At 41.9% G+C, this 16,872-nt stretch overlaps 1 protein-coding gene across 2 annotated transcripts in view; it reads left to right on the top strand.

The window, feature by feature from the left end:
• Positions 1-617: 617 nt before the first annotated feature.
• Positions 618-16,872, top strand: part of Gyg1 (glycogenin 1) — a 33,606-nt gene continuing 17,351 nt past the window's right edge. For both annotated transcript variants that reach the window (XM_021157905.2, XM_029475534.1), the window contains exons 1-4: positions 618-731; positions 2,871-3,006; positions 4,641-4,815; positions 5,067-5,229. In XM_021157905.2, coding sequence (XP_021013564.1) covers positions 725-731; positions 2,871-3,006; positions 4,641-4,815; positions 5,067-5,229 — 481 coding nt within the window. In that variant the 5' untranslated portion in view covers positions 618-724. The remainder of the gene's footprint in view (positions 732-2,870; positions 3,007-4,640; positions 4,816-5,066; positions 5,230-16,872) is intronic.

The raw sequence follows: 16,872 nt of genomic DNA, 5'->3' as shown, positions 1-16,872 counted from the left end.
GAAAAGTATTTCTCAACTTCCCCCCTGAAATGACAAATTGACCTTCAAGATTTGTGAAATAGATGAACCGAAACAACTGAATTACCTAAGCAGAATTACGGGAACTTACTACCCTTTATCCAGAACCAGTATGCTAAAGGCACTGGGGCTTTCTATGGGAGTGTGTTGATCTGAAACAAATCCTATCTTTCCTCTTAAGGCTTATTATCATAGCAAAGTAACAACTTTTCTGAGTCTGAGTTTCTCCTACCTACAAGTATATGGCAGTATGGAATTCCTATGCCCCTGACTTGGTAAAAGGGTCTTAACTACCTGATTAAAACCAGTGGTAAGAGTCTAAATATTTGGCAAAAACGTTCTCTTCAGTTTAAAAAGTTTAAATGAATACTGTAACTGGCGTGACTTTGAGAGGTCTCTGTTAATTCAAAGTTTATTACCCTTGCTTTTCCTGCCACAGGCCACACAGCTCTGCCCCCTTCCTTTCCCAGGCCCTGGAAGGAACGCCCGCGGCGCAGTCCCCAACAGGTGTCCCCTGGGCACAGCAGCCTGCGGGTCCCCAGGGCCGCCCCGCCCGCAGTGCGCACCGGGGAGGATGCGGCCTGGGCTTGAGCCTGCGCGGCCACGTGACGGCCGCTATAAGAGCAGCGGGCTGCGGACTCCCGCCCTCCCTGCTGGCCGCGGTCACCTACCGGCGCCCGGCTCCTCCGACCCACCCGGCCACACTATGACAGGTACGCCCCGCGTAACCGGGTCCCGCGACGTCGCCGCCCTTACGCCCGGGAAGCTCCGGGTAGCTCGCGAACAGTGGAGAGCGGCTCCGGCTGCTAACCGAGCCGCGCTGCATGCAGAGCGGCGGCTTCCGTCTCCCGCATCCGGGGAAGGCCAGGAGGGGTGGGGCGGGCGCGGGACGCACTGGGGTCGCACGGAGCCCCGAGGTGCTCTTGCCACCGGGAGCAGCAGGCGCCCTGCGGAAACACCGGGCTGCGGCCCTGCTCTGGCCGCTTCACTGAGCCTATTTTTAGGCCTCAGCAGCCGGGTGCTGCTACATGGGAGCCGGCTAGCGCCCCGGGCGGGCCTCGGTGCCACTTGTTGCAAAGTATCAGGCCCTAGGCGAATGAACCTCAGGACTGGGCACTAGAGGTAACTGGCCCTTCTGAAAGCTTGAAGCTGTAGCCTGGGTTATGACAGTAACTGAACGGCCATCTGAAGGTTAAACCACCCAGCTGTCAATTGGTCTTACTGTCCATTTGTCGGCTAAGTCTGGTGTTTTAGCTTGTGTTTATAACATCTGGCCCCTCCATTTGTTAATTTAACCTGAGAAAGCATAGCGTAGCTTCCTGTAGTTTTTACATACCCGTTTATTATACCACCTCCACGTTTCTCCGCCACCTCCTGAAGTCTCTTTGGATTTAACACATTGTGCTCATTTTTAAGTACTTTTGAGGCAAAATGGTTTTGAAATGTTACTGTCTCAGAATGTTCTAAGAATAACACAGATGAGTATCAGCCGAGGTTGATGGATGTGGCAGGTGTCATTACAGAGTATAATTGACTGGAGGTAGGGTATTCACAACTTTCTTCATCTTGGTAGTGTGTAGTGGGTTGTTCTGAAAGATGGCCCGGTAGTATGAGTTAAAATGGCTTTCAGGTTTCCTTCTGGGGAATGCGCTGGATAACCAGACAACCCACCCACCACACTGTCCCTGCTCAGTGGAATTCCCACGGCTTCTAGCATCCACACCGGAAAATAAGCAAGGGGAAATGAGGAAACCTGAGAGTAACACTGACAAAATCTCCTAACTCTCTTCTTGGGCATCAGTCCCCCCAAATGACTGCTCTGGAACTTGAGCCTTAGGATCCCTATGCATTTGGAGACCCAGCAACTGCTAATGTTAAAGTCCCCTTCAGAGATGGTCCCCAGAGTAATCTTACAAAAAGCCTGAAAAATCTTACAGGCTGATATAATGAGGACTCTTCAGTGGGAGAAAGAATTCATGTTTGACTTCTGTTTGGCTGGGGGTTTGGGAAAATTGGCATATATGTCCATGTCTCTTGTTAGGGGAGGAGGGGAGAATGGGGAAGGTGGTATATTGCTCATTTTCCCAGAGAAGTAAAGGCAGCTGGTCATGGGTTACACCTTTAATTACTAGTACTTGGTATGGGAGACAGGGTTGTTGTCTGGTCAGCTTGGTCTATGCAGCCAAGTCCTAGCTCAAAACAATAAAAGCTGGGAACGTAATTTATCGGTAGAACGCTTGCCTAACGTGTGGAAGGGTTCGGAAGCATGCGGATTGGGACCCCAGGGAAGAATGTGGGTTAGAATAAAGAAAAGACAGAGAAAGGAGATAGAGATGGAAGGAGACAAGAGAGAGGTTGGGTAGAGTTGGCGTCTAAACTCACCAACAGTGATTGGTCTCTAATAGGTAAGGCCACTGTGGGAAGTTCAGTCTTGGCAGCTGCTCGGTTACTTTCTGGGGTAGTGGGTAAGGAGGATCTTGCCTGGATGAAAATACCACTCACCAGGCCTTGTAAGAGAAAGGAAGTGTGCTTCGGAATATTCTCATCACCACCCGTTTCCTAAGCTCCACTCCCGGGGTACAGTTTGCTCTAAGGATTTGTATGGACTCTAACTGGGATTTGAGTTTTGTGGTGGTTATGATCGTCTTGAAGGTTATCTGGCATTCCTGCTAAACTGCAGGTTTAGCCTATTCCTAGATAGATGCCTGTGTGAGTTCTCCCACAAAAGGGGCTGCCGCCTCATTAACAGAAAGTTGATCTGTGAGGAGATGATTTTGCTGAACTGTTGGTTGAGAGAACACCTGGGGAAAATTCTTTTCAGCTGAGATATGCTTCTTTTTCTTTGTATTAAGATCAGGCTTTTGTGACGCTGACCACAAACGATGCCTATGCCAAAGGTGCGCTGGTCCTGGGCTCATCTTTGAAACAGCACAGGACTACTAGGAGGATGGTTGTACTCACCAGCCCACAGGTTTCAGACTCCATGAGGTAAAGATTACCTGCCTGTCTGTCTCCTTGTCCTCGGGACTCTAACACTCTTCTCCCTTGTACCAGTGGCACGGAGCCTGCACCTTCCTGGGGAGCGGAGCACTAAGTAAAAACAGATAATCGATGCCAAGCTAAAGATTATGGAATTTGGCATTTCTTCCCAGCTTTGGGGAGATGTCCCAGGATTCCTCCAGGGAGGTTCCATCTGTGCTCCATCTTCCTGATTCCATCTCAGGAGAGAGAACTGCCCCCTTACTGAGTCTTCTGAGGGGGATCCTGCCAAGTTCTGTCTGTCCTCACTCGTCTGTAGTCCTTTTCCCCCAAATGAAGCTAGGATTGTGTTGTTTCCTGTAAACAAGGAAACCTTCAGGTGCTATTGAACATTGTCATTTCTAGCTGACATTTGTCACCTAGTGATCTTTATGTATGAGAGAATAAAGTCCTTCTTATTAGGCTTCTGAAACTGCTACAGAATTTGTTGGGGACACATGCTGAGAAGTATAAGCTGCTTATTGATTGCATTAGTTCATTTTGAGTTTGGAAATTCAGTTTGCGATATCTGCATAGTAAACTTAAGAAGATTTTGGTGTTTCAGCAGCTTTGTGCTGTCTTGTTTTTACTACCTCCTGGCCTTCTTAGAAATTGAAAATACCTTTTATTTTTTTAAATGTAAACATAGGCCAAGGGCCTTTAAAAAATAAGGCACTATACATATGTGCATATACATATATATGTATGTATCTTCCACATTAATGACATTGATCCTACATAGCTCTTGAGAATGGTGCTCCAAACTCTTTCTTCTGATATATCCATTAGTGAGGATTGTGTAACACCCAGATCTGGTCTTGTACCCCACTACCATGACTCACTACAGTCGCCAGTGTCAAGGCCAAGGTTGCTCTGTGAACTAAAATGTATTTGTTAGCCAACTTACCTAACTTGAGAGATGAAATGCCACACCAATCGTTCTTCTGTTAAAGGCTTCTCAGTAGTTAAATGTTTGTATCGTTCAGTTTTCCTCTAGCTAGATATAGTGTCTGTTTCATTAACATGCCACTAAAGACATGGAAACCTGAATTCAATCCCCAGTACCCATATAAAAATCTGGGCCTCATGGTGGTGCATGTCTGTAATATCATCACTAGGGAGGCAGAGAGAGTTGGATCACTGGAGTTCACTAGCTAGTCATCCTAACCTAGTAAGTTCCAGGTCCCACTGAGAAAAGATTTCCCAAAGAACAAAAACAAAAACCACCAAAGCAGATAGTTCCTGAGAATGACTTCTGCACGCACATGCTCTCCTGTGTGTGCACTCTAACGGGTGAGTGTGTACACACACACACACACATACACACACACACACATACACACACACACACACATACACACACACATACTCTTAAGTTAGGTGACACCATAGCAGTTATCATTACTTATGGGATTTACTACATGTGCACGTGAACACAGTTTGTTCTGAAGTGCATAAAGACAGATGTAAGAGGGTAGACTATGTCAGCGCACCAGTTGTCTTGTGATTGACAGGTTATGAAGTAGAGTAAGGGAATAGTCTTTAAGTGTATCATGTGCTATGAAAAGAGTATATGTGATGCTTTCTGGAACTTATTTTTACAGAAAAGTTTTAGAGACTGTCTTTGATGAAGTCATCATGGTAGATGTCTTGGACAGTGGTGATTCTGCTCATCTAACCTTAATGAAGAGACCTGAGTTGGGCATCACATTGACTAAACTCCACTGCTGGTCACTTACTCAGTATTCCAAATGTGTGTTCATGGATGCAGATACTCTGGTGAGTGTGGCTTTAAGGGCTGAAAAGATGTGCATAGTAAGGGAGACCTGCTACTCATTTGAGAAATGCTCTCAAGACATGACAGATAAAGCCACTATCATAAGAAGTGTCAAGTGATGAAGGAGAATAATCCTAGGCTGCCATATAGCTGTCCCCATCTATTGTTTTGGGTAACAGGGAGAACCTCAGAAGGGTGTGCCAGGGCAAGAACATTCTTGAAACGCCTTTCTTTGTCTTTCTCCTTGAACCAGGTCCTCTCAAATATTGACGATCTGTTTGAAAGAGAAGAATTGTCAGCAGCACCAGACCCAGGGTGGCCTGACTGTTTCAATTCTGGAGTCTTTGTCTATCAACCCTCCATTGAAACGTATAACCAGCTGTTGCATCTTGCTTCTGAGCAAGGTAGTTTTGACGGTAAGTACCTGCTATCATGCATTTGATAAGCTACTAGTAAGTCTCTATATATTTAACTCTCTCTCTCTCTCTCTCTCTCTCTCTCTCTCTCACACACACACACACACACACACACACACACATCTATGACTGTATCAGAGTAACCTAAACTAAGACAGATATGTATTTCTGTGCATGTTTGTTTATGACAGGGTCTCACGTTGTCCAGACTAGCCTCAAACTCACTGTGTAGCTAAGAATGACCTTGAACTCTTGATCCCCTGTCACTACTTCCCCAAGTCGTATTCATCATAACTGGGTTTGTTGTGTACTGGTCGGATCAAACCAGGCTTCAGTCAGGCTAGGTAAATACTTCTCCAGATCCAGGCAGATGCTTAAGTGGCTTTCCCCTATCTAAATCAGAGTTAGTTTTTAAAAACTGAGAAAAGACCAAAGAATGACACACTTCTGCCTTAGTGCTAAGTTCAAAAATAGTGGCCGCTTGCTTGTTTTGAATATGTGATACCCTGGATTCAATCACTAGAACTGAATTAAACATTACTTCTGTTTTTAAACCCAAGTAAACTTCAAAAGTGTTTGTTACCCATTGCTAACAAGGATCCAGTGTTTTGTGAAGAAAACAGCCTGATAATTTGGCATTCTTTTGTAAGTTGTTAAAAACAAACCTTGGGTGAACAATCTCTATTTCCAAAGGCTCATTTTCTATAAAGCTATGTATTAAGTAAAATGCCATCTTCACAGCTGACGAGTGGAGCATTGACTAAGTTGGAAGCCTTTATTTGTATGTGTGAGTATGTCTATAGCTATAGATAACATAGGCCTAAATTGGTCTCTACAAACCCTAGGGCATGCAGTATAGTCCAAGTGATACAAGAATGAAATCGGTTCAACACTACTGGGCGGCGGGGTTGGTCCAAACCTGTAAAGTCTGATGCTGGGTACTTAATTTCAGGAATGCTTAAGTACAGTATAATTTGGAAAAGTGTTTCTTGGTGTAACACAATCCCAAGTGCACAATAAAGGATAATTACATTGAAGCTCCTTTCAAAGTGCTGTCACTTCTTTCATGAAGATAAGTTCTGTAGATAGGCTACAAGAGTTACCTTAAAAGGGCATAGGGAAGGCTCTGATCTGGGCTCGGTCATACAGATAGCACAGAGGTCATCTAGACCACTAACCACTTTCATTTCCACCCTCTGGGCAGAAAGCAGGTTCTACACCTCTTCCTCTGAGGAGGCAGCCCTGAGTGTTGTCTCCTCATGCTATCTGTGAGCAAAAGGACCTTTGTGCTCCCACTAGGCCCACATGTCTTTCAGAAAATTCTTCTCTCTCTTCTCTTTATTCCCGGTGTCAGATCTTGAACCTAGTGCCTTGAATGTGGTAGGCAAGTGCTCATCGGTGGCGAATATGAGCAGCTGAATTAGTAGTATTTGTTTCAGGCCATTGTTTTAAATAATATCAGAAACTTCACAAGACAAAGCCAGCAGTTAACACACAAAAGCAGTTCTTCAAACTGCTGGTAATGGTTTTTTAAGTAGAAAAGGTAATCTACTTAGTGCAGACAGAAAGGACACACTCTATAAAACCTGTTCAGTAGTGACTCAGTGTCAGACCGTTCGCTGACTGTGCCAGTCACAAGCAGGAACCATGGGGACAGTCAGATGCCTGGGCACTGTAGCAGATGCCTGCTTCAGCAGCTTCTTTCTTCCTAAGAACATACCTTTGATTTGAAGTAACTGGGTCTTTCAGAATAAGCTGAACCAGGCTTTCTCATTGAAATTCAACCATGATCATCAAGAAAGAGTCATTCTTGGGTTCAGGGATATGGCTCAGTTGGTAAGAGCACTTGAGATGCAAGCACAAAGACAGGTGTTTGCATCCACAGCACCCATGTAAAGGATTGGCCTGTGATCCCTATGCTGAGGTTTGGAGGAAGACATGCAGAGATTCATTTCTCTTAACCAGTTATAAAAGTTTAAAAAATCTTAATGTCTCAAAGGTTAAGCTGAACATTTGTAACATTGCTGAAGTCAAGCTTGAAACTTCACAGCATTTCAGGCTATGCATATGAGAGGTTTTTTTTCCTTGTCATAGACATCAAATTCTGTATAGTTATTTGCCTGAAGATTTGGGATTTACAGCTCTTTATAATCTCATTGCAAAGAATAAGGAGGGATAAGCTTCTCTCTTGTTTCACTAATTGGCTTATTTACATCCTGAGCTAATAGTTTTCAACTAGGAATGATTCTGTGTTGTACCCTCTGTTCCTTTACCCACCCCAATCTAAAACCAAAAGATGTGTAGCTACTTCTAGAGAATTTGTTTTTCTTGAAACAGATTGTTATCATGTATCCAAACTAGTTGTGTAGCTCAGGCTGGCCGTAAGCTCATTACCAATTCTGCCTCAGCCTTCCAAACTCTGCTTGGACACATTTGTCTTAGCTGAGGGAAGCCGGTGCTATTGGCACCTGAAGGGTAGAAGCTGACACCACTGCGTAATAGTTTGTAGTGCAGAGGAAAGCTCCTCACAATTAACTATCCAACCTACCATAGCAGCAGTGCTGAGGTTCAAATGCTCTGTTTAATGCCAGCGCTTTCTGTGCTGGCACCTCTGAGGAAGTAGTCAGGCTGGGGAGGTTTCTCCGTGGGTAAAGTGCCTGCCGTGCAGTTGTAATAACCTGAGTTCAGTTCCCAGGCACATGTAAGAAACTAATGGGAACAGAGTGCTGGAGCGTTTCTGTAACCCAAGCAATAGGGGATCCAGCACAGGAGGATCTCTGAAATGTATTGGCTGGCCAGCCTAGCTTAATTGATGGGCCTCAGGATCCGTGAGAGAACAGGAAAGGTAGGGGGCAGGCAGTCAAGCAACATACTAAATGTCAATCTTAGTGACAACAATTCTCTCTCTCTCTCTCTCTCTCTCTCTCTCTCTCTCTCTCTCTCTCTCTCTCTCTCTCTCTCTCTCTCACACACACACACACACACACACACTGTCTTGCTTAAGCCACTTTAAGAAAATATTAACTGTTCACTGGGACCAATAGATAAGAGAGTGTCACTTTACTGACATGCTTTTAGCTGATACTATTTTGTTCTCATGAACAAAATGGGAATATGCTAATATTCATGTTTAAACATGTAGAACATTTCTGATCCTTACACTAAAGACAGCTGCCTTAGCAAAAATAGAAAGCAGTGATTTTTAGCAGAACTCTACTGCGTCTCCACCTTTGCTTTAGGTAGAGCTCTTTCCATTTCCTATACTCTAATTGAAGGAAGGCTAATCTTCTCAGAAAGCCAGCACAACCACTCTCAAGTTTAGAAAGTGACTCAAATTCTAAAATATATCTGATGGCCTGCCAGCTGCCTAAAAGCCATGTGATTTTCATCATCTAAAGGAATTCTAGCTTCTAGTCTAGTGGCTCGCAGTTCAGATCCCAGTAGTCACATGCCGTATTAAGTTATTCAGGGTACAACTAAAGATGAGGAAATGAAGTTAACAGCTAGCCGCCAAGAGGCACTGTGCATTATGGAGGCCCTGGTCACGGAGGGCCCGTTGCTAAGCAGCTTGAGTGTGTGCAGTGTTCCTTGGAAAGTGTGTCTGCTTTTTCAGTCAGAACTTGAACCTCTGCGATTCTCTGTGCTGCAACATGATTCTTCATTTAGCTGTAGCGTTCCAGACCCTGACCTTCTTTTCACTTGCTCCTGGCAAAGGGATGGGCTTTCTCAGGTATTCAAAGTGAAAAAGTTAAGCAGTTGGCTATTCAACATGTTTAAATTCAGTAGAAGAATAAACTAGATAATCTTAACTAAATAGCATTGCAGGGGTGTGTTGCTGAGTTTGATTCAGCAAGGTTAGCTAACTCCATACCTTAGGAGCCTGCCCTTCTCTGCAGGGATGTATAGTCATTCCCTTGGAGCAGCACTTGTGTGACAGTAATTAATGGAGCTTATACCTAAGGCCAGTAATGAACAACAACTTTCTGGTGGCAGTTTAGGATTTGTCTCAGAATTTTAATACATTTTATTTTTATTTTAATATATTAATAAATTTTAATATATTTTAGTTTGTAAGAATTATAAATACATAACATTTTTATGTGGATAAATGTTTTGTCCGCATACATGTGTTCCTTGTGCCCAGCTAGATCAGAGAGGACTTCAGAGTCCCTGGACCTGACATTACTGACTGTTTTAAGTCACCTTGGTCCTCTGCAAGAGCAGCAAGTACTCTTATATACCAAGCCTCGCTCTATCCCAATAAATATAGTCTGTGTAATATAGTATATATTACATAAGTATATTTATATGAAATAAATATATATTAATGTACTTTTAGAGTATTTTTGTTGCTGGGCATGATGGCACACACATTAATCAGAGAACTCAGGAGGAAGAGGCACAGCTCTGTGAATTCAAAGCCAACCTTGTCTGTATAACAAGTTTCAGACCAGCTAGAGAAACCCAGTGAGACCTTATCTTAAAAATGTTTGTTGTTGTTAAGGTGTTAAGTCATAGGCATGGAGGCAAACATTTTCAAATACTCCTTTCTCTTGTGCACATTCTAACACCCACAGGGTGCCCCTTCTCCTTTCACATACATTTATCAGGGCCTTGAGTATCAGCAGTGTCAGATTGCTGCCACAGAAAACTTGTTAGCAGATCATTGTATCTGTCTGAGTATCTTCAAAGTCTTGCTTAATCTCTTGGTCACATTCAAAAGACTGGAGCCTGGTGTCTCTGACAAGCCACACGGGCTGCTGATGGCTGGGCTCTTGCAGCTGCTTTTAAAGCCCTTCTAATGAGAAGGAATGTGCCTGCTATTCTTCTAATCACCAGCCTTCAGTCACATCCCTCAGCAATTGCCTCTGGCCAGGGGAAGCATCCTAATATGGCAAACCAGGCTTGACTTCTCTTCATTTCCCAAGTGTCTGAGCTACCAGAATTACAACTAGTGACAACATACTTCATTACTAGCCTCTGTTTTCCTTAGGGGCAAGTGTTAAATCCAATTTCCTATAAAGTTTTGTGTATTTTTAAATTAGCTTGAAACTTGTACTCTATTTGTTTCCTGAAAAGCTGAACAATAGCTTTTGTGAAAGTCCATTAGATTTTATAGGATACTACACAAACATTTCAGAGGAAGAAGATGAAGCTCAGGCGTATTAACGATAGAAAGAGGTCACCGTACCACAAGCCCTCATGGGGTGAAATGAAGCCGACACATTGGCCTCTAAATTTGCACTCAGTCTGCACAAGTTCTGGACTGTACTTTCTTTCCCATGTCTCTAAAATATCCTACATTAAGGCTGCTTATGGATCTGTATGTGTTAGTTTTAAAAACTCATTACAAGAGTTCATATTGCCCAATCTGGAGTGCCTTATTGTTTGTTTATTTAGTCTTGATAGTAGCTTTAATTGTTATAATAAAAGTACCCTAATTACCCTAAATTTTTAATTTATGTACTAGAACTTGGATTTATAATTAAAGTTTGGAGAAAATAGAGAATAAATATTTGTGGCAGAATATTAGATTTTATTTTACTTTAAGCTGTATCAAGGATCTGTAATAAAGTTGGTATTGCTCCAATTTCTTAATTTTCCTTGATATCCTGAGAATCTGATCATGTCTTACAGGTTTGGTGTACCTTCCCTAATCTGTGTAGTTAGTCTGGCTTTGTACTGAACTTGTCCAACAAAAGAAGGAAGGACTGAGGCATTTCAAAAGTAATGAGTACATATATACTTTTTCTTAAGACTGTTTTTCTCGTTGTACTCTTGATCCATTTTCTTAGCCATCTGTCTGCCCTTAGCTTTGGAACAAGGAGAAATGAAGAACTGTGAGAAAGAGGAGGAGGAAGGGACTAATGGGTTATGTGCCCGGAGACTCTAAACCAAACTGTTTTACATTCTCATTATTTCTCCACAGCCTGGGAGGGACAGGTTCTTGCAAGCATTTGTCAAGTAGTCACTGAGTACTCAATGCTAAAAGCTCAGGGCAGCAACTTTCCGACTGGCTCTGAGCTGGCAGCAGAGCCGGCTGTGAGAGGAGTCTTTCTCAGCTCTGCCTCGGTGTACAAGGGGAGGAGTAGAGAATTGTTGCTGTTGCATTGGTTGGTTGTTTTGTTACGTTTCTTTCCCAATTTGCCCACATTGAAACATTCCCTAGATTAAATTCTGAGAATGATTATACATGAATAAAAATATCCTTATTACCCTGTTCATTTTATGGATTCATTTCTTAAGATTCACTTCTCTGAGTAGAAAGAACAGCTAGTGCCTTAATAATTTTATAGATGAAGTGGAAAAGATTCAGGTCTTTTCTTTGGCAGCTGTGTTCCTCCCCTCTGCTCTGCGTCTGGAGACTCATTCTCAATCAGCTGTCTGTCCTCTCCTGCTGTTCTTGGATGTTACTGACTTCCCTCACCTGTGTTCCTATAATCACCCATTGACTTGATATTTCAAAACTTATCGTAACCTCTTACCAAATTGAAGGAACAAGAATAAGTGTCCTAAGTAGCACAGGTTTGGATTTCTGCCTCTCTAAAGTTTACAATATTTGAAAGCCTGTGGGTGTTTGACAGGCAGTTATGCAACTACCGTTCTGTCAGGATCAGCTTTCTAATGATCTTTCCAAGAGTCCCTGCCTCAGACTGGGATGTGTCATTCTTGCTAAAATCAATGTCTCATGGCATGCATGCAATATAACTTTGTCATTAATCTTTTTTTGGTAAGTGAAAAGAGCTGTGTGATGTGGAATGGTAAGTCAGTTGTTCTTGGTTTAAATGGATTAAAGCCAGTGAAATGCAGACATGCCCGGGCCAAGTGCCTGGATTTCCCTAAGCCATGTAGGGTTAATCCACTGATCCCTGGTAAACCTCATTACTCTAGAGGTAAACGTCCCATCTCCACTGTCCCCAGTGCAGTATTACCTGTCATTTGGGAATCTTTGGCCTGCTTCTGTGTGCAGCAGTGATGGTATCTTCCAGATAGAGTGTAAAAGACAGCTTTAGTAATCAGTTTTATGTCATTTCAGTGCCTGACTGATGATAGTTGGAAATTGTTTACTTAATATTGCACCTTTGCCCTCATTCTGAATTAAGAACCATTTGAGAGTTGGACCTTCTCATTTATCATATGCATTATACATATATCAAACATGAAACTTTGTTTTAAATAGAAATTTTTCAGTGTTGTATCCATTGATTTAGTAAATCTTAAAAGGAGTTTTTGTCTAAAAGATTGTGGACCAGTGCTCCTCAACTTGTGTGTGTGTGTGTGTGTGTGTGTGTGTGTGTGTGTGTGGTTTTCACATGGGAATGAAAATGGATTCTGAGTCAGTAGGACTGGGGTGAGAGTCAGCATTCTGCATTTCTATCAAGCTCTTGGGTAAGAACTATTGCTATTGCAACCTGAGTCATGATAAATGAGAAGAATATTCTTATGGGAGAGATACTGGGTTTCTTGTTTAATCTAGAATTGATTTAGACCTTCCTCTTGTGACAATGACCAAGCAATCTGCCAACAAACTTGGCAGTCCCAGAAACTAGAGAGTATTGGGCACATGTACACATTTCAGAGGCAACACTCCCTGTTTATAGAGCCAAGAGAACCAATGTCTTTTTATGTGTCCATGGTTACTAGGCTCAGGACCCTACTCAGAAATGCTAAGGAGCTATAAAGTAGCAGCTCTGGCAGGCTAGTGGAAGAAGCTGATACAGAATTGGGTATTTATTTTTGTTGCTAACTGGAGTCACATGTCCCTTGTTTCATTTTCTTGCTCTCTGCCTCATCTCTGCTGCCACACTCCAGCTTACCAGATCACGCCTGCTGCTGGTCAGTTCTGTGATGACTGAGGTTCAAAATTCTGTAACCTGCAAGATTAAGTCAAGATGCCTATAAGTCTGACTAAAAAGTACTAGACAAAATCCTGGCTTGTTATTTTTTGGTAGTGGAAATTGAGCAATCTTCATTGTATCTTTGTGTGTTTTGTGATGCGTGTTTACCTGTATGCACATTCTGCTTTGAACAGTGATCTTAATATTTCTTAAAAAAATATTTTTCATATCTAAATATTTCAAAAGAAAAATAGAGACAGTCTTACTGACACTAAGTATAGATCTTTCTAACCTTTCTGCATCTACCTTACTGAAATGTTAAGCTGTGTGTTTGAAAAGAGGTGACGGGAATCTCCAGACTGCTTAAGCAACAGCGTTGCCTGACAGTTGTGGTACCACACACCTGAAACCACAGCACTCTGAGGAGGAGACAGGAAGGACAGACATCTAAGGGTGCCTTGACTATAAAAGTTCAAGGCCAGCCTGGCCTACTTGGGACCCTGTCAAAACACTAGATATTACTCAATTCCATTTTTAATTCACTGTTTTGGGATAAACAGTGATTTGTTGTAGTTATATGATGGAGTCAGTAGTTATCTGACTTACTGAGCATTTCAAACACACAGTTTGACATTTCAGTAAGGTAGATAGATAAAGGTTAGAAAGATCTATATGTAGAGTCAGTAAGACTGACTTTTTTTTCCACCAGGGCAACTTTATTGCCTCTTATCCGTCCTGTTTCCTGGGGCCTCAGGGCCTCTCAGTCTTCCCTCAGCTAATGAGCTAGGAATGTCTGGGGGGATGGGCAGACAGAATGCGGAAACAGCCTTTCATGATGGAGGCTACCAGCTTGTGGCTGCACTAGGCCAGCAGCTCTGACTCCTCTTTCCTAAGCTCACATTGGGCTGACTTGGACATGAGAAGTTCTAGTCAGGCCTCTGTGGGATTCAATCGTTTAGATGCTTTGTATACATAGCAAATATTCATTTTAAGCATTGCTTTTTAATGGTCTTACATTGTACCCTAAAAAGACAATAGAAGGGCTGAGGATATAGCTCGGTGGTAGAATGTTTTTCCAGCAAGCACAAGGTTCTGGGTTCCATGCCTAGGTCTGCCAACAAACAAAACTGGTAGTCCAGACAAGTAAGTGGTTTTCTAAAGTTCAAAATAGGAGCTACTGCTTATATTGTCTGGGTATACAAATGTATACAAGTGTAGTAAGGCAATTGTGAATTTTATTTATGATTATATAACTTAATAATTACACTGGGGGTGGGGGACAATGAGATTGGATGGGTGTGCCCTCACAGAGAACACAGAACAGTCTGTAACATCCACGCTCTTAAACTGGATGTGTAAAGTTTTATTAATAAGATGTTTTATCATCTACATTATACTTTTCTGTTGATAATAAGAGCACATAAAGAGTACTTAGAAAGGTCTTAGGACAATTCTCATTCCTACTGTTTTGTATTGATATTTTTAAATTACAAAAATAAAATAAGGAAAAATTAGAGAGAAACATCTATAGCACCAATCCCCTAATATAATGTTGTTTTCATTTTTATTCTTATGTTTAATGCTTCTATCTCATGCATGCAGCCTTGTGTCTTTATAGCACACAGTGGACAACTGGTCTTTATGTTGCCTTTAAAGGCATGATAGCAATTATGGATGATTAGTGCCTTCACTAGATAGCCCTCCATGGCATGATGTTACTTCAGCTGCTCTGCTGTGGAGGTTCTTGAATATCTTGAGGGTTTTGCATTTATTCAGGAACGGGAAATAGTTTTTCTATATTTATGACATACTGTTATCTAGGAGGACGACAATGATAACCAAAAAGGAGCCAAAATCTTTGTCCTTGTGTAATTTAGAGTCAAAATGACCAACAGTTTCTTACTGTATTCTGCATTTTAATTACATTAAGCCTTTTAAACTTTTATGTGTTTATATTTCATTTGCATTATTTTTTATTTTGAGTGAATTGTAGCTTCTCATGCTGCTATAAGAAATAATAGAGATTCTCTATTGCCCTCATTCATCTCCCTCAGTGGCAACATCCTATATAACTATGGTATAATACAAAAATAAGGAACTTTACATTGATCAGTCCATGAAGATTATTCTGATTTCATCAATTTTATGCGCTGGTGTGTCTGTCTGTATGGATGTGATCTGTTCCATTTTATTACATGTATACTTTGTTGTGAACACTACCATAGTCAAGAACAGACCAGGCCCCATCATGATCCACTTTACAGCCACAGCTTCCTCTCTTCTCTCTCCTGTTCTTGGCAGCCACAAATATGCCGTCTGTGATTTTATCCCTCCAAGGAGTTTACATAAATGGGATCATTCTGGTTTTCACTCAGCAGTATGTCTCTTGAGATTGATGCCCTATGCATCAGCAGTCTTCTTTTTTCTCGGTGACTTTCTAATTATGGTTATATTTATGTACCTGTCGAATGGCATCTGGGTTATTTCTAGCTCTGCCCTTTAATAAAAAAAAAGCTGTTATGATCATTTCCTCAGATTTTGTTTTGATAACTATGTAAAAAGAGAATTAGTAAGACTGTAGACATGTGTCCTTGGCCATTAGTGTCTGTGTCATCCATATTGATGATCTTTGGGAGACTCAAAGTTAAGTTTCAGAATGGGTGTAGTGTTTGAGTATTACTACCTTAAGCCTCAGAATATATGTTGGTCTATACAGATAAGACCATCTTTTGTATTGATCTTTGACTGTAGAGTTTAGGGATGCTATTGACCAGGGGCCTGTGCATGATAGGGATTTATTTATTAGTTCTAGAGACTAGGAAGGCCAATGTCAAGATGAAGGCAGATTGTCCTACAGGAAGCTAGCACTCTGCTCTCTCACACCATTTTTTTGCTGTAACCTGAGGTGAAGAGCCTCCTTGACCACTCGGTTATGACACACATGCAGTCTTGGATCTAATCTCCTCTTGGAGATTAGGGTTTCAAAATGTACATTTGGGGATCATAGCCATTCACTTTATTGTATCTTTGAAACAGTGAAACATACTCTATTCCATTTCTGATTTCCATTTCAGTTGTTCATTGAGGAATGGGACCTGTCAGAGGCTCCTCAAACAGAACACTTTCTCCACAGATTGAACATCAATGAATGCCGTTCATCTATCAATTGAATGGATGGTACTTGGGAAGAACAGGATATACACAGTAGGGACCAGGCACATTTGGGTATTAAATACAAAGCTCCAATTTTACTAATTTTTCTTCATGTTACACAAATATCCATAATTTTGAAATCTTTTGGTCCAAAGGAAACCAAATAGCACAGATAGACTATTGATTGGACTTTTTGAATGATTAAAAAGAATACTGGATCTTGACACAAAGCAGACCCAGGACAGGATTGAAATACACGGTTGCTAGCCTCACACTTAAAGTATACTCATTTCCTCTATCACCTCACCACACACACAGTCACCATAAGTCTCTCCATAACACACACACACACACAGACCCCATGTGTCTCCTGTGTCTCACACACACTGTGTCTCCCCCACCCCACACATTTCATGTGTCTACTCAATGTTCTGACTCTTAAGCATGTTTTCTGAACTCTCAGAGGCTAAAATAGAAAACTCCTGGGCTGAAATAAAGATTGAGTTTGGAGATAATTTTTCTTAAATGTCTATTTAGGACTCCGGTCAGACGCTTAGCTTTTTAGATTGTTTCTTTGTCTCCCCTGCTTTGTTTCTGTTTGTTTTTTGAGGCAGGATCTCACTCTATAGCCTAGACTGCCCTGGAATTCACT

Source organism: Mus caroli, chromosome 3, assembly GCF_900094665.2.
Source record: "Mus caroli chromosome 3, CAROLI_EIJ_v1.1, whole genome shotgun sequence".
In the NCBI taxonomy this organism is placed as follows: domain Eukaryota; kingdom Metazoa; phylum Chordata; class Mammalia; order Rodentia; family Muridae; genus Mus; species Mus caroli.
The sequence above is the reverse complement of the archived record's forward strand: the minus strand, read 5'-3'. Positions and strand labels throughout refer to the sequence as shown.